Below are 22,300 nucleotides of genomic sequence, written 5' to 3' on the forward strand. Positions count from 1 at the left end.
GCAAGAGCGGATCATGCATGCATAATTACTTGTTCATAATTTTTGCTAAAAAACCTTCAAGTTAGTTTTAGTGGAGCATGCAATGGTTTTTTAATCAGCTCTATATACCCATGCATGACAAATTAACCGGCCTGACCCTGCACCGCTGGTGAGGACCATGAAATTTAATTACCGCGCGCCACCATTAATGCTAGTAATCCGGCCCGTAATATATTCATGCGGAAGCATTCCTAATTAAGTTATTTGCCAACAGACGCAACCGATGGATGGAAAACAAGTTAAAGGTGCTGAAAGAAGGAAGGGGGATGAAAACGAGCGAGATGTCGATTAGTAATTGAAAGAAACAGGTGAGCCAACAAACAAATGAAGGTTAATTGCCCTACACTGCATATCTGCATGCATGCATGCATGAATGCCCCCAATCTCTCTCTCTCTCTATCATAAGTGCGACCATGCATGTCTCTGTCCCCTCGTCGTTTTCCCCCATCTCTCAATCTCTCACACCAAGTTCAATAGTATATAAATAGTATATAATAGTTACCTGTAAAACATCATGTATGCTGTCACATGTTATACACATATTTTATCTTAAAGTCCGTGTACAGCCGGTTACAAATTAATAGTCCACGTATCTTCTCTTATCTCTTTATCTCTTTAAAATATATTTATAGGTGATTTATTTGTACCGGCTCTCATACTATGCATGGAGAGAAGATCGAGATCATAGAGATGCATCGAAGGGAGGAGAGGGAGGGGAAAAGCAAAGAAAAGCTAGCAAGTGGCCGGCTCCGGATGAATGCCCATGGTGGCCATCATCGAGCTTAGCTTGTTGCATAAATCTGACTTGCTGTGTTGCAATAGGCTGGGACATGCATGCAATCTACAGTTGTTTGTGTGGCCGAACGAACAGTGGTTGCTCCTGTAGCTGGTGCCCAAATAAATACTACTTGTTGGTCGACTGCGATGACCGACGACTGAAAAGACACACGCTCGCTCGCATGCATTGCGACCATATCGATCCTTTCTTCCTTCCTTCCTTGTATTGCTATCTGCTTCTTTGCAAATATCTTCCTTCCTTGTAGATACCAATATCGATGATCGATCGATCTGATTCTGAGTCCTCTGATAGATAGCATCCACATATATATCGAGCAATCGAACTAGCTCTGCTAGCTCTATCTCACTCACACAGGCATATGTCATGCATGTGAGAGAGAGAGAAAGCCAAATTAGATAGCCGGCCGGCCAGTAGCAGGCCGGGTAGCAAGCACTGTGAGTGCGTGCACCACTGCACTGCTCTCCTGCAGACAAGGCTGGCCGGGAGTGGCCTCCTGTGCCGTGCCGTGCCGTGTGTACTGTTATTACTAGCAGCAGCAGCAGCTAGCTACGACGACGACTCATCAGACAGAAACTAGAAAGAGCGAGCACGCCACTATGGATATGACGGAGGAGGAGGCCAACGCCGCCTCTGCTGTACAAGCCGCTGCTGGCGACCTCGCCGACGTCGTGGCCCGTGCAAATGCACGTCACCACCACTCGCCTCTTCCTCCTCCCCCTCCCATGCCGCCTCATCAATACTACCCCACCATCCCTTACGACCACCTGCAGGGCGCCTCCGAGCTTCACCGCCCCACGAGCATCGGTTACTCCGACGCGGCGGCGGTGTTCGGCACCGGGGCGGCGCCGTCCACGGTCGACTATTCGTACCAGCTGCCACCCAGCGGCGGCTATGGGATGCCTCGGCCGCTGGCCGTTCAGATCTCCCAGTGCGGCGACGTGGTGATGGCCGGCGCCGCAGCTGGTGCTGCCGATGATGGAGAAGACGCTACCAGGATCTCGCCACTGACGCCGTCTGCTCACCATCAAATGATGAAGAGGTGCATGCTTAACAAATTTTAACTTTCTTGGAACTAATCATTTTTCGATCGATCACTTCTATTCCCGGTCCTGATCCATATATACACCAGTTCTTCTCGAAGAAAAGGGAGATAATTTGTCATTCCCCTGATCCCCTCTGTGTGCTCCCCCAGTTAATTTATCTATATTTCTCACCACCTTTGATGTTCCCATTAGTTCATGTGTGCATATATATCGTCTTTGGCTCTCTCATTTCAGCGTTTCTTCCGGTACATATATTGGGAGATTACAAGTCATTCTGACTTTCTGAGCTTAATTTAAGCTAGCTAGCAGAGTTAATTTCATGGATTGGCATTTGATGCACGCGTAACCATTTCGTCAGAGTTGTACGCCCGCCCGCCCACCCAAGCGCATGCTGATGATCAATTCGTCAGAGCTCTCTTCCTGCATGGTTAATTTTCAGTATATATATGCATTCAGATGCGCTAATATCTGGCTATAGCAACTGTATATCTAAATGTAATTTTCTTTGCTGGCTGGTGTACTTGGCCATGCAGGCGGCCAATGTACAACTCTTTGACAGGTTTGGAACTAATTTAATCAAGCGTAATTTCAGTTTCTCTTAATTTTCTTGGTTCCATATATATGTGTTTCTCAAATGATACAGTTGATTTCCAATGAAAAGCTAGCTAACCGCCCCAACTATATATTTTGGTCCTAATTTATTCACAAGCAGCAATTGTCGCAATATCCCTTAATATATACTACGTACAGGAAGAACGAGGTGAAGAAGGTGGTGTGCATCCCGGCGCCGCCGGCGACGAGCGGGCGGGGAGGTGGAGGAGAGGTGATTCCGTCTGATCTGTGGGCGTGGAGGAAGTACGGCCAGAAACCCATCAAGGGCTCTCCTTATCCACGGTAAATTAATTAACCGCCCATTTGTTTAATTAGTTTGACAATCACTCACTTAAATTTGTTCATATATCTCAAGACATCGATCGAGATCTCATCAATAATATCTTCTGTTCATTAATCACAAACATTGATCACTTTGTGCATAATTGTAATTAAATATCTCGTAATACTAAATGTTCGATGATCTGATTTATGCCAAGTTTATTGACATCAATATCTCATCAGATATCTTTCGTACTTCATTATTCCTGTTATGTGCTTAGTTATGTTTTGCTCCCGCTAGGAATTAATTCATTTTATTGTGCAATTTTTATTAATATTCTATTGCTCATATATATCTGCAGGTACTTTATCAGCTGGCAAAAGCATCAAAAACATGCCCATCCTTTTTCATAAGTTAGCTAGCTAACAAGTAGCTTCCATATTTCTTGTTTCGACCATATTTTGATGACAAATTTTGCTATAGACATCATGACTTCGTGGTTCTAGATATAGGACAACATACAAAAGGACTTTTAATTAGGGGAATGCACCTAGTAAATATGGAAATTAGTTCGTGGACACTCTGGCCATTAGAATATTCATGTTTGGTTGAACAAGAGAGATAAATCGTGCAAAAGTTCTAAAATATCCATGGGTCCACATGCTAGGTCTCCATGTGACACGGCAAGGCAACGAGAGAAGGCCAACGTCATCAGAGATGCTAAGGCCAGGGTGCGAGAGTGTCTCAATGGCCTACGGCAACATTTCAGAACTTAGATGCTTATATGCAGGACATGTGCACGAAAGGGAGACGTAGAGATAGGGAGGGCATTTAACTAGACCTACATGCCATAGACACATGGGTTAATTGCCACATTTAAGAGTGGAAAATCCTTAAATATTCCGAGATGGACATATATTTATATAAGAGACCTTACAAGTGGGCATATGGGTATTCAGAACTTTCATGTTATTTCTCTCTTTTCAGAACTTTCATGTTATTTCTCTCTTCTATTCAATCATAAATGAATATGCTAATGAGCGCAGCGTCCACAAACTAATTTTCATGTTTAAAGAGTGTCTTCCCCCCAAAAGTCACTTTGTGCGTGCCTTACAACTAAAACCACAAAATCATGATATCCTGTAACAAAATTTGTCTTTTTGATTGGTTTAGCATAGTTAATTTTTTTTTTGAAATATATAATCTCCTCTAACTCCAAGCATAAGCTGTTTTAGCCTTTTTCAAACTCTTTGCTAAATGTAAGTCGTTTAAGAAATTATAGGTATTTTCTCAACTTTTCTTTTATGAAAGATTTCCTTTAAAATAAATTAATTATACTCTTGCCGCAAATAAATAGCCCCATATTTTCCAATATAATATATATGAAGTGTAACAAAGTGTCTTGCGTCCCAAATATTACAGAGCCATATTTCCCCCAATATAATATAAATGTAAGGGTAACAAAGTGTCTTGAGCTATTTTTTGACTCGTGCCCATAAGTTCTCAATTGGGCTTAAATATGGAGTATGGAAGTGCATCTAAATCCATATTCCCTTTTTTAAAATTGAAAAAAACATTTTTATTGGTAGCCCACAACTTGAATTAATTACGTAGCTTGATTACGTTAAGTTCCTCATTGTTTGACTGTTGGCTTATAAGTTGCAACCAAAATTTGTATTTTCAAAGTTATTTAAAAATATTCAATGTGTTTTATCATTTTCTATTTTTCAACCTTCTTTTTTAAAATAACAGCTAGGAGTAGAAATATAGAAGTCCTACCCTGAAATCACATTTTGTTGTCTTGTTTATTTTTCCACGGGTTATTGGCTGAAACCAACCAACGTGAAGGTAGATCCCAAAATTACGGCACAATTTGATATGATGCATGCATATTTATATTCCAAAACATCGAACAAAATATCAAGTAAAAATAACATGAATTTAGCAATATCTTTTTTTACCTATATATATCAAGTAAAAAAGAACATGTATTTAGGTATGAATATGATGAATTATTCAGCAACATTGTCACAGATAATGCCTGTCTATTATTATTATTTGAGAATTGTCTCATGATAAGGTGTTTATTTCATTTATGTGTGTATAGTGCTCGGTTTCAATGGTGCTTGGCCGACCTAGCTAATACATGGATTAATCGGGCATATATAATCACTTCATATTGGAATTTTCATCATCGTCTGAGGGATTATATATACCTACCCAAGCAACCCCCAAAATGTACATATATCCTCAAATGAATTCTTCCATATATGATATATCCATGCATGGGGATCTACTAACATAAGTGGTTCAGCACAATGACCTAACATAGTATCATTTGTGAGAAATTAGTAGTTGGTATGTGAATATAGTGATCTAAATTTGGTCTTTCAAAATCATTATATATACATACCCTCAAAAAATATATTATACATTTACTTGCACATAATTTATTATTTGTGTGTATTTGGTTATTTTGCACTTAGAAAGCCTAAAAAGTCAGTATAGCATCTGAAACCCCCAAAAAGGATTAGAATATGTTTTGCATTGTATATCAACGAAAAAGATAATAATGGTGAACTGTATAATACTAATTAATGTTGTTTATACATACCACATCACACACGCACTGTTTCATCAAATTCAGAGTATATATATTGCAACAGGATATTTAAGAAGCGAGCCGGACCATGCATGCCTTCATTCTGGTTTAACATAATATATATGCTGTGGTAGAGTGGTGCTCTTATATATATTCTTCTGTAATCCAAACTGCATGAGTCCAACATTTGTAGTTGTTGAGGTAGTTGATATTGCAAGACTGCCAAAAAGTTGCTTTCAGCTTTTGAGAAAAAAAGTTCTATCTAAATAGTTATGTTTGATTTTTTTTTTCAAATTTAAAAGGTAAACATATAATTTTCAGGCTGAATTTATTAAAAGCATATGCCAGTAACTAATATATTGAGTTTTAGAACCAACTTGCATATATTATATGGTTAGTACGTATGTTGTTCCACTCAGAATTAAGTAAATTTCTCCTGAAATTAACCATTGATTGGGGCAGTGGTCTGGACTTCATTTTGGATATGTATATTCTAAAATATAAACATTCTCTAGTTATCTGGACAACGGGATGTATACATCATAGCCAGCAATATGCTTTTTTATATGTATATATATATATAACCGAGGTAAGTATAGTTAAAGTACCCTAATTAACCAGTTTGAAATTTAATGTGACATATTCAGAATTGATATCAACCGATCCATTCATAGACTGCAGACATGCCCCCAATATAGTTTTGCATTAATGTGTCTGATCATAAAAAATAAAAAATAATGGACTTTAGTCATTGATTAATTTTATGGTGGTGTATGCAGAGGTTACTACAGATGCAGCAGCTCAAAGGGATGTATGGCGAGGAAGCAGGTGGAGCGCAGCCGCAGCGACCCCAACATGCTGGTCATCACCTACACGGCGGAGCACAACCACCCATGGCCGATGCAACGCAATGTGCTCGCCGGATACGCGCGCTCTCATCACACCCACGCCTCCACCTCCGGCAGCAGGCACCACCACAAGCTGCCGGCTGCACTGCAGATCACTCCATGCACAAGCTCTTCTTCTTCCTCCTCCTCTTCGTCATGCAATCTCTACGCCGACGTGCTCGGCGGCCAACATGCCAACATGATGATGATGACGACGGAGGCCGCCGCCGCTGGCCTTGGCAACGGCGGCGGCTTACAATCTGCAGCAGCTGATGAGGTTTTCGCAGAGCTGGAGGAGTTGGAGCCCGACAGTGGTATCAATCCTACTATGATCAATGCAAACATGGTTTACTCCATGACCAGCAGCAGCAGCAGCTACGATCATCAGCGGCACAAGTTCTAATTAAACTGCAGGTAACACAATATATATATGATATCTGAAAAACTTTTCATATTGGAGGCCGGGGAGAGGAAATTGATCGAATTCTAGTTCGAACAATTAATACATCATGACAAGTGCGCAGTGCAATGGGCACGCCTTGGACGCCATATATATGGCGTTGTTTGCGCGCATATATATCATGCTGAGGTATACTGTATTTACATCAAGCTAAATAAAATGTGCAATCCCTCTACATGTTTTGATTGGCGTTCTGTGTCGACGACTTCAATATATATGTAATTGGCTAGTTTAATCATGTCAGTTACTACATGTGTATCCCTATATTATATATATTAATTATGATATGTCAAGATCAGGACCACCATATATACATATTCATTTTGGAGGACTTAAGAAATTATCACACTAGTAACAAAAAGAAAAATATTTGCAGCCTTATTAATTAATTGGGTCGCCATGGTATTGGTAGCTACGTCCAGATTAAACTATAATGTAATAAAATAATTGATATATTTATATGCAAAATATGAATTTTAGAGTACTCCACGTTCATTGCCCATCAATTGTGTGATTGACATTTATCTTACCTCATTAGAGATAATATATCACAAAATAGGAAATAACACTATAACAAAAATATGCTGTAGCGACACTTTTCAAATACTATAGAGACATTTTTCAAATACCTTTACAACAAGATAGAGGCACTTTCAAAAATGCCTTATAAGTGCCCTGTGGTGATTTGTCTTTACAAACAAAGAGACAATTTATAAAGTGTCTCTATGCCTTGCAGCACTTTTATAGAGACGTTTAATTATATGACCACCGTAGCAAACCATTGTAGAAAACTTGAAAAAAAAATATATACCTTTTTTGCACATAGCAATCCTTAAACTCAGAACCTATTGAGGTAGAGTTATTTATATTGCATTCACTAACCATCTTGACCTTAGGTGATTACTTGTTAATTAATATCATGTCTTACATATATTTAGTTATTTAGTATGTTTTAACCTCGAATAAAGTGTCTTTAAGAAGGTTAAAATGCCTCAACAAAATACCGATACATATGAGGCAAATTATAAAGTGTCACAAAGATGTCTCTATAAGATTAATTTAGAAAATTAGGTTAGAAAATTGCCTCTAAAGTGTCTCTAGAGTAAAAACATTATAGGCAATTTGCAAAATACGTCTAAACAATGTCTCTATGCTATAGGAGTCTTAATTTTAGAGACATTTTTCAATTTGTCTCTACAAAAGTACCATTATGTAAGGCTTTTGTTGTAGTGTAATGAATTCTATTGAACCTTCTATATAAAGACTTCTGCTTATAAAAAAGTATGAATGAAAAGACTTTTTACTTGCCTTATTTTCGTATTTGGATTACAACATGCAAAAAGTTGCTTTTAAATTCAGTAGCTATACATATAGATCTACTACATATATATTGGATATGAATAAAATTAAAACTCTATGATCAAAATCTCATAATAAGAATTCAGATATTAATCATTTTAAAATCTATAAAGATTAAAAATTTTGAATTGTATTTCATTTTTCTTTCACATATACAGAATTTTAAAGTTTAAACCAAACATGTATTTGTTTTAAGTATAAAATATAATAAATTTACTTTGAATTTTAGAACTTCCATCTGTAGTCATATTCAACTGAACAAAATAAATTAATTTGTTGCTTTATTTACCCACTATTTTCTTGCATGTGTCACTCAATCAATAAAGACTATTTATGGTCATTGTTTCTTTCCCTTCTTGCTCCATTTTTTTAATAATGAGGTGAGAATATTTTTTAATCAAAGACTAGTATTTGTTTGTTTTTGAATTAAAATGGCTAGGGTTTGTTGTTTGGTCTTACCACTCAAGAGGTAAGAGGGAGCACATAAAAAGGGCTCTATGTGTAAATAGAACATAGGTGATAATTGTATATTAAATCTATTCCTATTTTTAATATATAGCTCCACATGATATTGCGCTAGAAACCTCCGCTAATTCAAAAGGGTATACGTATATATACCCCCTTTGAAGGCACCACCATGCTAGCTACTCCTTTACAATATGTCAACATAATTTTTTTAGTTTTACAACGACGTATATTATTTAAATAAGATGAATAACCAAACATGAGTGTCGTAACCGGTGCCCATGCCCCCTGCCGCCATCCAACACCAAGCTAATCAGGAAGACAACTGGATTTGGGGATGGTGAGGAGTCCTCCGCTTGCTGGTGGTGCGGCTAGGGAGAGGACTACTTAAGGAGAGAGAAGGGGGAGAGAGAGCTAAGATTTTTCTTTTGCAAGTTTGGTTTGGCTTGGCTCCTTTTTTCCTGGTTCATCTAAAAACAGGCACGTGTGTGTGAGAGACACTGGTGCTGATTTTTAACATTAATCTCGATATTGAAATAGGCGCTGATACGATACAAGTGTTGGATTTTGTTTGTCGAGGATGTCCGCATGTTGAGGGGGTGGGGTAGGAATCCCCTTATTAGTATCATCTTTTTTTTCTAACCGATACCAATATCGTGTCACATTTAAAATATTTTATGGTAGCGTTAATTCGCACATACTCCTAGCTTGGCATCATGGCAGGTGATAGCAATATTTTGCATAGGAGTAAAATACTAATATATTGCTATGGAATTAATTTAAAAAAACCGCATCGGAACATTTCAAAAGAGAAAATCTATTTTAAATTTTAGAGCTTAAATTATAGAATTAATTAGAGGTTTTTGCTTGCCAACTTTTTACTTGGGTGAAAAAGGCTCTATTTATTATTAGTGTGCAAGTATAATCATGCTTACGAGCTCTAAGGTTGTACCTCAGTGGTCCTAGATATCAGAAGTTAACAGTTAGTGATGGGAAGGTGGGAAATTCACCACTTATCACCATTGTTATTCGATCCCTACTATTGATCAATCCCTTTGAGAGTATAGGCTAATGGTAGTACGTAGGATTGACTATTAGTAGCATGTAGGATTAAAACATTAGTAATTAATATGGTACAGTACAGCTGTTTGTAGAATAATTGACTCTAAAATAATAAAGTCGGCTGGCTGTATATATTCGTCGTTTTGTCTGCTGGATGCAGCAGGGAGAGTTGTGGAGGAGATGTGAACACGAAGGATGCAAGAGCAAGAAGCTGGGAAGTAACAGTACATGCATGTCACACGGACAGTGGAGATCAGCTTGTGGTTAAGTTAGTACTGTAGGTAATACCAGCATGCGATAGAGCGATCCACACACATGCATATATATATATATATATATATATATACATATATATATATACATATATATGTATGTACATGATCCTAAATTGCTCCCTCCGCCGCACAAAGTTAGTATTTTTAAACTATTTATGCTTAACATTTAATCATCTGTCTGTGTTATTTTAAAAAAATTTATAATGAGTACTTTTATTATTATTAAATGATAAAATATAAATAGTACTCTGTTATAAAATATAAAATTAATATAGAGAAAATCTAACAAATGACATTGACAAACACTTAATTCTAATAAATATCATCGACGAGTGTGAGTTCTAAGAAATACCATCATACAAATAAATTTGTCTAAAAATTGCTATTGACGTTAGGGTTCCGTCAATTTTTTCGTTAAGTGCTATAGTATGAACAGTGTTTTTCATGAACGGAACCCTAACGGTAATTACATTTTAGACAAATTCATTTGTATGATGATATTTCTTAGAACTTGCACTCATAAATGATATTTCTTAGACTTAGATATTTGTCAATGATATTTTTTAGATTTTTTAATAATCGTAATTTTTTTAAATAAAACGAAGAGTTAAATAAAAAGTAAAAAATTAATTTATGAGACGGAGGAAGGGAGTACATTGCAGAGAATGCAGCGATCAATCGATGTGACAAGTGAAGAAAGCTAGCTGCAGACAGGCCGGGGGCTAGCTAGCTACGATTCGATCTTTGCATGCCAAGAAATATATGGAACCAACGACCAACACTGCTACCTGCAGGCAGAACGTACTACGAGTACACTACTGCTGTTTCAAATATTATCTTCTTTTTGTTTTTTGCGAGATGCATATATATTCATATAATTTTAATTATATATACACACGTTCTTCAGAGCGTCGGCTAGCAATACTACTTTTCCTATTCAATTTGATATCACTGTAGGAACATTACTAGTGTTAGCTAGGTGTCCCCTCGGTATATCAGATTGCAAGCATATATTTATAGAGTTTAGTACGTGTATTAACTCCTATTTTAAAACAAATAGAGTATATTACTCAAAGCCGGTGTTTTTTATTTGTGAAAAAAAGACTACTTTCATCGGGTCACCAAACACTTCATTTTCAACATTCTGACAATTAATTAATATCGACGTTTAAAAGTTAAACACCAATGTATGTGCATATGCATGTTTATATATATACGTACAGATTGGTAACGTAGCATGTTTATAAACACCAATAAATATATATATATATATATATATATATATATATATATATATATATATGTTTATATTTATTGCTCGATGGATCGGTCGGCAGAAAACAGAAGCAGCTATAGTAACAGAGTGTAGAGTGCAGCAATTAAGCAAGCAACAGCTAGCTTAAGTGCCTGTGTGACTCCGTGATAACAAGAGACTGGTCGTCTCCCTCTCTCAAACTCTACATGCATCCTCATCCTCTTGACCTTTTGATAGATATGATGGAGTAATACACGCGAGCTCGAGTCCACAACTCTATCTTTTTAATTGATACATAAAAGATCAACAACCATCATATATATGTATGCTACACTTTCACATCCCTGAATATATATATATATATATATATATATATATATGTCATTAACACACTTTTGAATAATAGGCGGTTACCAAGAATAAATATGTGCCCATCACATAATTTCCCATAAATGTAAGCTGAATGTTTTGTTTAATGTGTTGGGCTCATTATTTTTAAATAAGCAGGGATATATATAACTCTCTTGTCTCATAATGATAAAACTTAGCCCTAGATTTGTCATAAACATAGTACTTTAAATCTACATAGTTCATATCTAAATCTATTCCCTCCATTCTAAAAAAGATCGTACCAGTTATGACATATCCTAATACTACTAATCTGAATAATCTGGACATCGTAGTATATTACATCCGATTTATTATTTCTAATGCTATTTATTTCTAATTTACTTATATACTTGATTATAAGATTGAGAAACTTTTATGAAAAAAAGGCGATGTACGTATATATATAGTACCATATACTAAGCACAAGGAATAAAAAGTCAAAAGTACCTCTGTTTTCATATTATAAAACTTTATAGCATTGACTAAATTCATCAATTGATATATATATATATATGTGTGTCTAGATTCATTAGCATTTATATGAATCTAACCGATGCTAGAAAATCTTATATTATGAAACAGAATAAGTATTTACTTGAGTTATGTATAACACTTTCGTAGAATATATATGTTGCTTACTCGATTGTGCCATATATTAATTATTTTTAATATTTATATATATATTTAATGATTTATTTAGATGTTCACATATTAACTAAACAGGGCCTAGATCTAAATATACTTCCCTGCGGTATGAACAATGTAGTACAGTAGTACTGTTGGAGCTCTGGCTAGCTAGAGCTGGGGCCTGGGGGAAAAGAGATTTTTCTCTCTTAACGATGGAATGGAAAGGAACAAATCGATCGATCATCTCGTATCGCTCGTCTAGTTTAGTGGTTATTTAAATGGGGCTAAACTTTTTAGGCCTATGTCATATCGGATGGTTAGACATTAATCTGAAGTATTAAACATACACTATTAATAAAACCCATCTATAATCTTTGACTAATTCGCGAGACGAATCTAATGAGCCTAATTAATTCATAATTAGCCTAGGTGATGCTACAGTAAACCTTTGCTAATTATGGATTAATTAGGCTTAAAAAATCCGTCTCGTGGATTAGCTCTCATTTATAAAATTAGTTTTTTTATTAGTCTATGTTTAATACTTCAAATTAGTGTCCAAACATCTGATATGACTAGGGACTAAAAATAAGTCCCTATAAACCAACACCCCTTAAGGGTGTGTTTGGTTCTAATGATGGAATGGGATAGAACTATCCCATCCTAGACAGTGTTTGGTTTATGGACCAGGTGGGTTGGGTTGAACTCAGTAGAAAATATTCTCTCAATATGCTGGGTGGGATGGTTCTACCAAAATGGTGGGATGGGGGCAACCCGGGACGGGCTGGGATTGCGTCGGGGGTGGGGCGAGCTCGCTGTGTCGGGAAGGGAAGCTCGCTGTGGCCGTCGGGGTGGGGGGGTGAGCTCGCCGTGCCGCGCCGGGAAGGGGAGCTCGCTGCGGCCGCCGGGGAGGGGGGTGAGCTCGTCGCGCTGCGTCGGGAGGGAGGGAGCTCGCCACGCCGGGGGAAGGGGAGCTTGCCGCGCCGCGCCACCGGGGGGAGCTTGCCGCGCCACGCCACCGGGGGGAGCTCGTCATGCCGCGCCGGGAGGAGGGGGGAGCTCGCCGCGGCCGTTGGGAGGAGGGGAGCTCGCCATGGCCACCGGGGGAAGCTCGCCAAGCTCGCCGCGCTGGGGGATGGGGGAGCTAGCCGCGGCCGTAGGGAGGAGGGGAGCTCATCGTGCCGGGAGGGGGGAACTCGCCGCAGCCACCGGGAGGGAGGGTGCTCGCCGTGCCGCGTCGAGGGAGGGGGGAGGGGGGAGCTCTCAATTGTTAATTGTTTGGTTCCATCCCTTATACCAAACAAGAAATGAGTTTACTCTATCACATCCCATCTCTCGAACCAAACAAAAAACAGAACTAATCCATCCTACCAACCAAACAGAAAAATAGAATCAACCCATTCTAGTAACCAGGGATTAAACCAACTCATATCATCTCATCCATGAACCAAACGCACTCTAAAAAGCTGAAAATATGCATAGAGAGAGATGAAAGTGTGGTCGTCGTGTGGTCTGATCTGGAGATATGATGGATCTGTCTGCTCATGGTCAGCTTCAGGTCTGCTGTTTGGCATGCATGCAACAATGGCTTTTGGTCAGAGCAACTGCCACTGGAGACCTGCCGAGCCAGACATGCTACTGTACCACCTCGCTTTTCCGGCCCTGTCCAAGCACCGCATCCATAGATACTGCTCCCCTAGCAAAAAAAATATACATTTTTAATTACGGTGTACGTCACCACACCTGTCTTATTTAAAATTTTTGTTAACTTTTTTAAAAATAATTACATGTAAATACTAATTATATTTTATCATCTAATAATAATAAAAATATTAATCGTAAAAATTTTGAAACAAATAGAGTAACAGTGGATGTTTAAGCAATACATTGGTCCAAGTGCTGAAATAAGTTGATGACATGTCTCAAAAAAAATTGGCTTTTAATAAAAAAAACTATTGCTTAGTGGGCTGTCACTGTATATAGAAAGAAACGATTTACTCAAATGTTTCTCTTAAAGTAAAAATTTCAAGAAGAAAAAATCAATTGTTTGACATGTAGACTTTTATCATTGTTACTCCAAACAAAAGACATCGACTAGTGATATGATGTCTACTGTAGTTTGGTTTAGTGCCAAATAAACCATAAAAATGGTAAAGGAACATAATTAATTAAAATCCATTAGGTTAAAGAAATTTTCTTTGAAGTAACTTAATCCAAATTCTTTATCAATTCAGACAACCTACTTCACCAAAAAAAAAAGGCTTTTCTTTGCCAAGTTTTTTTTGTTAAATCAAGAATTGATGCAATCAAAACAATCCTGCATAATATAAGGGACTGCATGATGCTCTAGTAATTATTACTCCAATTAAAGGGAGGGAAGCATTTTAAAATATTTCTCTCTGAGAGATTAATCGGGTATATGAGATCCTGTTTGGTTCTTTGCATAATAATTTTTGCGCATTGTCAAGGCCCAACCAAGGCCTAGTGGAAAATCCACGCGAGCAAAGGGTAAAGTGTTGGGAGCAATCTAGTTAGCCTGCTTTCAGCCCAAGTAACGGTTTAGTGAGGCGTACGGCCCTTACTATAATGGGCTCCTCCCTGCCTCCCAGATGGGCTAACGGCCCATTTTTTCACCGACAATAGGAATTCCTTCCTTGATAATATTGATTGATCCCTTCCTCCACCACTTGCCACATTCTGTACCCACCCACCCACCAATTTTTTTTTAAAAAAAAATCCCCAGTGAAAAAAAAAACATTTCACTCTTTCTAGTATAGGGGAAATTTTTCCCACTGATTTCAAGAAAAATCTCCATATTACAAAGATGACATTAGACATCAGTTCTGTTCCCCAAAGAAACGTACATACTCTACTCTCACACATGGCTCATTATTTGTCTTTTTTATAAAAAAAACAAAACAAGTATTTATAAATAAAAAATAATTTATAAATAAAATTTTTATATACATTAAGCAAAGACTGAAAAATAAAATACATTAAAAATACCTTAAATAAACTTCAAGTGTAAGATTAAAAAATAATGACTTACACGAAATGACGTAGCTGGTAAGTAATTGCTTAACCGTAATACGTATAAAAAAACATTATGAATCCATAAAACCAAGTTGTCTGTTAACCTATAATGGGATCATGTTGATTCCGTCGCTGCCAGTGATGGTAGACCTTCTCCCTCTTCTTCCTGTTTCATAAGAAGCACATTTAAAATATAAAATTTTACTAATAAATATTACCAAAACGTATCATAATTTATCAAAATCCGTATGTATGATACAACTGTGCGGTGTCCCAAACCGGAAGAAAGAAAGAAAGAAAGAAAGAAGAAGAAGAGAGTAAAATGGATCCCCTCCGGCGGCGGAACGCAAGGCCGGATTTTGGCGGCTGGCCGGACCTCCCACCGGAGCTCCTCGAAGGAATCATGAAGCTGCTGAGCCCCCTCGACCGTGTCACCGTCCGCCTCGTCTGCTCGTCCTGGCGCACCTGCGCGCGCGCCTCCTTCCCCTCCGACCTCCCCTTCGATGGCCCCCGCCTCCTCCTCCGCCGCCCCGGACCCGGAGGCATCCTCGCCTTCTTCAGCCTCCGCCGCCGCCAGATCCTCCCCTTCGCCCTCCCCTCCCGCCTCAGCGCCGCCCGCTGCTGCGGCCACTTGGGCGGCTGGCTCGCGATGGCCTTCGACGACGACCGGGAGATCGCCCTATGCAACATCACCTCCGGCGAATCCGTGCCCATCCCCCGGCCCCCGGTGTTCCCGGTGGCCAAGATTGTGCTGTCCGCGCCGCCCACCTCCCCCGGATGGGTGGTGGCCGTGCTGGGGCGCTCGGGCACGATCGCGCTGCTCCAGACGCAGCCGGAGGGCGGTCGCTGGATGACGCTGGAGGAGCAAGGCGCGAGGCACGGAGGGTTCGAGGACATGGCGATCTGGCGCGGGCGGCTGTGCGCGCTGGGCAGCGACGGCACGGTGGTGGCGTACCGGGTGAGCCTGCGCGCGCGCGTGGCGGCGGTGTCGGTCCTGCGCGCGGCGCAGCACCCGGTGGGGTACGCGGTGGCGGTGGCGGCGGGGCAGCAGCGGGTGCGCGGGCGGCTGTGCATGTACCTGGTGGTGGACAGGTCCGGCGAGCTGGTGGTGGTGCGGAGGGAGTACGTCGTGCGGCAGGACGCGGTGGAGGTGGAGGTGGAGGTGTTCCGGTTCGCGGCGGAGGAGCGGAAGTGGGAGGCCGTGGAGGAGCTGGGCGGGCAGGCGCTGTTCGTGGGGTCGGTGGCGTCGTTGGGGACGGCGGGCGGGTCGGAGACGGGCATCAGGGAGAACTGCGTGTACATGGCGCGGAGGGAGGTGGAGATGATGGTGCCGCACGCCATCGGGGTGTACTCGCTGGCGGAGGAGGAGGTGGCGGCGCTGGCCATCTCCGGCGGGCACTCGGCCACCGTGGAGCCCGTATGGATCAATCCGTCGCTGGCCTGACCCTCGTCACGCTCGGGGGGCCTGTTTGGGAGTTTGTCACAGAAATCAGGAACTCTTTGAAATAAATAATACTCAATTTCTGAAAATTGAAATTTGTAGTTGCACAGTCCAGAAAATGAATCAAAAGCCGGAAACTTAACCTTTTCCGATTGAATCTTATGTTTCACAAACAGATCCTCATACTCATTTATTCGAAAAAAAATGTCTTGAATCAAGAGCAGTAGACCTATGATGGCTGGATGTAGCAAAAAGTGTTGTTGTTACAAGTGAGAGATGTTCTTGTGTGTGCTGTACACTTCTCCCTTGTGCTGTGGCTGTGGCTGTGGCTGTGGCTCTTCCTTCCGGTGAAACACGTTGTTGGGCTCGGCCCATGGAGTCTTTTTATTATTATTGGGCCGTCATGTTGGCCCATCTCACGGCCGGCGGGTGGGTGGGTGGGTTGGTTGGTGGAAGTCGACGAGGACGACGATTCCAACGCTGCCCACCCAACAGGAGGAGAAGCCAAGGGATAGGGAGACCCAAAGACGGCGGCGGCGACTCCCAGTTCAGGAGGCGAGAGGAGAGCTGCGGTTGAAGCGATGAAGGCCACCGTCAAGGGCCGGTACGAGGGCGACAAGGCCTCCGCCGCAGCCACCCTCGCCGTCACCCCCTCCGCCGCCGACCTCCGCTTCAAGGCCTCCGCCACCGATGCCGCCTTCACCCGGGGTCCCTCGCTGCAGGGCCTCACCCTCACCCTCGAGAAGCCCGGCTCCTTCCTCCTCGACCTCAAGCTGCACACCAAGGTCACTCCCTCTCCTCCGATTCTCCCCTCCCCTCCTCCACCTCGCCCGCAATCTCACTCACTCCTCCTCCTCCTCCTCCTCCTGCAGGACGTGCGCTTCCAGTTCATGAACTCCGCGCTCCTGCTCGACCGCCGCGTCAGCCTCACCTACACGCACTCCACCAACCTCTCCCCCGGCCCCGACGCCCCGCCGGCCCGCACCGCCCTCGACTGCTCCCTCACCTTCGATCCGGCCAACAAGCTCAGCCTCAGCCACGCGCTCGGCTCCGCCGGATGCCGCGTCAAGTACTCCTACGCGCACGGCCAAGACCGCCTCACAACCATCGAGCCATGCTTCGACACCGCCAAGAACGCTTGGGACTTCGCCGTCACCCGCAAGTTTCAAGGCGGGGATTCCATCAAGGGCACCTACCACGCCTCCACCAAGCTCCTCGCCCTCGAGTGGAACAGGGACTCCAACATCGGTGGTTCCTTCAAGGTGCGTCTGCGCTCTCCTTCTCCCCTCCTTTGCTCATGCATACTACAACTTACCTTGTGAATATGCACTATTCAAAACTTTACTTTTGAACTGCAATGTTTTCAAGACCTGAGTTTGGAACCAGAATTCTGTAATTGAAACAATTTCTGCTAAGTATGGAACTGAACGTCTTCTTATCTAGGATATGAACCAAATCTGCACTTGTACAGGCTTATTCCTGTTTCTCTACTGTAATTTTTGTTTCCCGCTCGAGGATGTGCAACTGGTCAACTCAAGGACGTGCAGTCGTTCAAGGATGTGATCATCAGGAAGGAAATAGGGAATCACTTTCCAGTTGACTCATTCGATGAATAAATGGCTGCCTGGGTTTCTCTTGGGCAATGAAACCAATTGTTATTTTTTAAAAATCAAGAAGGGCAGGCCCCCTCCCAATTCCATTAACAGAAATGCAGCAGCAGTTTACAGAAAAATTTCAGCACTATAAAACATACCCCAACAAAAGTGAACTAACCAAATGCTTCCCCCTTACCTTTTTGGATATTGATTTGGATTTCGCTTGTGTTATGTGATAACTGTGGGAAATTATGTTACTACTTCTCATCCTGGGAATGCGAATCTGGGATCCTGTGTCGGTGGATATGATAATCAAAGTGTTTAGGGAGGGGGGGGGGGAGTCGTTTGGCCTTTTTAGGGAAAAAAACAAATGACATTTGCAAACACAAAAATAATTTGTGAATAAATATTTTATATACATGTTCTTAGCGATTTAAAAGCCAAGGCTGAAAAAAAAACTACGATGAAAAGACCCCCAAAATCAACACCAAATTTATGCTTGAAATTAAAATTTTGGCGTATAAGCATAAGAGAAAAGATAAGGGTGTAGGATATTGGATACATTATCAGTGGTAATGTTTTCTTTCTGGTACTGAAATGCCTTTTGTGCTCATGCATGTGTATACCAGACTTAAAGCAGCAGGATGCTGTCTTTTCCTGTGGTATCATGTGTTTCAGTATGCTATTTTACATGAATGTATCAGGGAATACTTTAGCTTCTAGGGTTTTGTAATTGCTGTGCGCTAAAAGTGTTACGCTATCTGGATGATTCTGAAAGGTTTATTAAAATCGTTTCATAAAGTCTTGTTTTTTGTTTGATAAAAGTGCGGTCCTGTGGGTTCAATTCCTCGCCCTTTCTGAAAAATATCTAGGAAATCATGTTAAAAAATTGGAATGTCTAGAAAACGAGCGATTTTGGCTGTTTATTAAGCTGCCAACCTTTTATTTAAGTTTTCAATTAGTAATATGATATAGCTTGCTTTAGGATTGATGAATATTAGTAGGATCCAGATTGGAAGAATGAGGATAGAGACCAAGACACAAATGAAACATAAGAAAGCAAGATAAATGGGTTGAGACAGCACGGAATTGTTGATTCCACAAGGATGTACCAGGAAAATTTTTGTGCCATAAAAATCGTAGGTCTCTAGACTATGTGCTTATTTATGCATCAAGTGAATATATATCTAGATATCTGTATAGCTTTTTTTGTATGGTGGACAGTATTTTCTCTGTACAGGGATGTTTTCACTTTCTACAGCATACATTATGGAAATTGCTATACATACGACCAAGTTGTATGACTTACGTACGACTAAATTGATCAACGGCTGTAGTGCCACTCCTTTGATTGAACGATGGTTGCATGCTTTTAGTCGGACGGAAGTCGTACAACTTGGTCGTACGTATAGCAGTGCTCATACATTATTCTAATGTTTCATATGATCTCCAAAATAAAATGTAATACGAAGATGGCCTTTTGGCTTTTCATAAATCATAGATGAAGATAAGTCTAAATTGTGTAGCTTTATGACCTTATCAGTTCTAGCACAGAAAAATAACTCAGATGTCATCATGTTACATATATTATTGTTTTGAGAAAAGGTCATTGTTTAGCTTCAGCAAATTTTTGTCAAATCTGGTTCAATTTTCAGGCCCTCCTATAAAACCTTGGTTCCTAATGATGTAGAAGAGTGCTAATATTACTCACTTATCAACAGAAGATTATCTTACTATACTCAACCAGCGGGGGAAAGACCGCTTCCACTGCTTTGCACTAAGAAGAAACTTTAGCCAAGCTGGTCGAGAAAGGCCATGAACCCTGGCCTCTTGACACGTGGATTCTCCCCCCATGGTTCAGACCCTGCTTTGAGGTCCCTCCCCCATACACGAGTAACACGACTACCCTGTTATAGGTCATTTCTTAACACGTTTTTTACCCAAAAGGGTCAGCAAGTGACCCTTTTTAAGCCAACTCTGAAAATTAGCTCCCGGGGGGAATTGAACCCAGGAGCTGGACCTGTTTGCACAGAAAACTATCTTCCTCTCTTACCATCTCACATAAATGGAGATTATGATATATGCCATGATGCAGTATCGTATTTTTGTGACTATTGTGCTATTGATGGCAAAGAATAAATATTTAGCTTGTTATATGGATTTGTTGCCTGTTTGTTTGAGTTCATTTAGTAAAGAATGTCAACAGTACTCTGTCTTTAAATGTATCTGTGCAACGCTGCTTAAACCAGTGACCATGCACTGGTGTACTGCCTGAATAGCTCCCTTCAGAACTCTAAGAGCAATTTCCTATTGTTATCTTCACTATAGATGTCTGTGGAGGAGCTTGTACTAGTATAGTTACTGACCATTTTTATTTGTCCTGACTGTGCTTTCTTCAGGTTGCAACGGCATTTGATCTGTCTGACCAAAGCAAAGCGCCAAAGTTAATAGCGGAGAGTACGTGGAGTTACGAAGTCTGATTGCCTCTTCTACTTCTAGGAGGCAAGCAGCTCCTGCTTAAGTAGCACCCTTGTCATACTGGTTGTTTCTTGTACTTGGGAACTATTCTTTCTGGGTGGACCATTATTCATCAATACCTACTGCACTTTGATCATTTTTGCCTGCCCTATGATGGGAGTTGTCATGGAGATGCTACGGCATTGACAATGAACACCGAGCATCAGTTATATGCACTAATGCACATGATATGATTGAACAAAATGCGTTGGTGACGAGCACCCGAGCATTGGTGTTTGTGGCTTGTTCAGATATGCATTTGATGTTGTTCTTTCCTTCCTTCTGGGAGCATGTAAAGGGTTTAATTAGCGGACTGTGTTTGCTGTTATATTTGTGTGGGCAAGACAAGGTAGGCGTTGGGTGGAAGAAGAGTCAGCCACTTTGGTGGGTGGCATTTGTGCGGTGTAGTTACTATGGATTGGATGGTGATCACCATTGCTGGGTGATCTATGCCTACCTATCGTACTTATATTATTAAGAGTGGTCGAAAAGGAACCAACACTTTTGTTGCATTTGTTACATTTGTGTGGTGGACAAGACAAGGTGGGCATAAGGCAGAAGAAACGTCAGCGAACTTTGTTGCGGTGGTGCGTATGCTGTATATTACCATGGATTGGATGTTGCGTTGCTCAATGTCTGCGGTCTGTGGATGACGAAACATCTGTCTACGCATGTTTCCTTGATTTTATAAGCCTTCTATTTTTAGTTAGACTTGTATTTTTTTAGTTAGACTTGTATGAGCGATGCTAATAAATCTAAACACATATAAACCATATATATTAGTCAATGGATGAATCTAAGACAGCTAAAAATCTTATAATATGAAACGAATGTGGGATGTTACTTATTGCTATGTTAATAGAAGAAAAAGAGAAACTAATACATTGATCAAAAAAGATATATTTCTATGATTAAAGGCTCTATAGATTATAAAGGTAAATTAATTCATATAGTTGTATATGAAGTGAAATTTTTGTCTTTAGAATTAGAAGCTAACATCTGTATACCAAATTCAGCACTAATTAGAAATCTTTCTTTGGTCCTCCTTGACCGTCAGAAATGAATGTGTTCCTGGTCCTGGGGCATGTAAGAGTTGAAAAAACCATCTATTGCATCAGCAGGTGATCATGCGATTCTTCACCACTTTTATTACAAAAAACAGCATCGATTTTATTCTGGCGGTGAATATGAAATTGGCAATAAGATTATCATAAAGCGAAGAGCATGCATGCAGATTAAGGCAGAAGTCTGCACACAAGATTTCTTCGCAGTCAAAACGAACTGCCCATAAAAGTTTCTCTACACCCCTGGAACTCACTAAAACGGCACCTGGTTGGATTACTGCAAGTCTGAAAATTCACACAATCCAGTGCTGCTTACCTTATTTTACCCCCTCTGAAAGAACTGGAGTGCAGCGCCGGTATCAGATTCTTGAGAAAATTATTAATGTACTGACTGACTCATGGAGCTTGCTAGCTGCTACAGTATTTAAACAAATAATATTTCTTGTTCCACAGGATCCTCAGGAATATATAGCCACTAGTTATGGTCTTTCCAAAGGCATCATCATTATCTCATCA

General features: G+C 40.6%; 3 protein-coding genes across 3 annotated transcripts; all 3 read left to right on the forward strand.

The window, feature by feature from the left end:
• Positions 1–991: 991 nt before the first annotated feature.
• On the forward strand, positions 992–6,998 carry LOC102721630 (probable WRKY transcription factor 14). The gene is made up of 3 exons (XM_006650862.3): positions 992–1,877; positions 2,632–2,775; positions 6,137–6,998. Exons 1-3 carry the CDS (start codon positions 1,435–1,437, stop codon positions 6,645–6,647), a joined length of 1,098 nt encoding a protein of 365 aa, XP_006650925.1. The 5' UTR covers positions 992–1,434; the 3' UTR covers positions 6,648–6,998.
• Positions 6,999–15,411: 8,413 nt separating this feature from the next.
• LOC102712522 lies at positions 15,412–16,985 on the forward strand. Its single transcript, XM_040522280.1, has one exon. It carries the CDS (start codon positions 15,490–15,492, stop codon positions 16,609–16,611), a length of 1,122 nt encoding a protein of 373 aa, XP_040378214.1. The 5' UTR covers positions 15,412–15,489; the 3' UTR covers positions 16,612–16,985.
• A 71-nt stretch (positions 16,986–17,056) lies between these two features.
• LOC102721912 (outer envelope pore protein 24, chloroplastic) lies at positions 17,057–20,949 on the forward strand. Its single transcript, XM_006650863.1, has 3 exons — positions 17,057–17,393; positions 17,481–17,870; positions 20,603–20,949. Exons 1-3 carry the CDS (start codon positions 17,190–17,192, stop codon positions 20,681–20,683), a joined length of 675 nt encoding a protein of 224 aa, XP_006650926.1. The 5' UTR covers positions 17,057–17,189; the 3' UTR covers positions 20,684–20,949.
• Positions 20,950–22,300: the final 1,351 nt, after the last annotated feature.

Source organism: Oryza brachyantha, chromosome 3 (genome assembly GCF_000231095.2).
Source record: "Oryza brachyantha chromosome 3, ObraRS2, whole genome shotgun sequence".
Classification (NCBI taxonomy): Eukaryota; Viridiplantae; Streptophyta; class Magnoliopsida; order Poales; family Poaceae; genus Oryza; species Oryza brachyantha.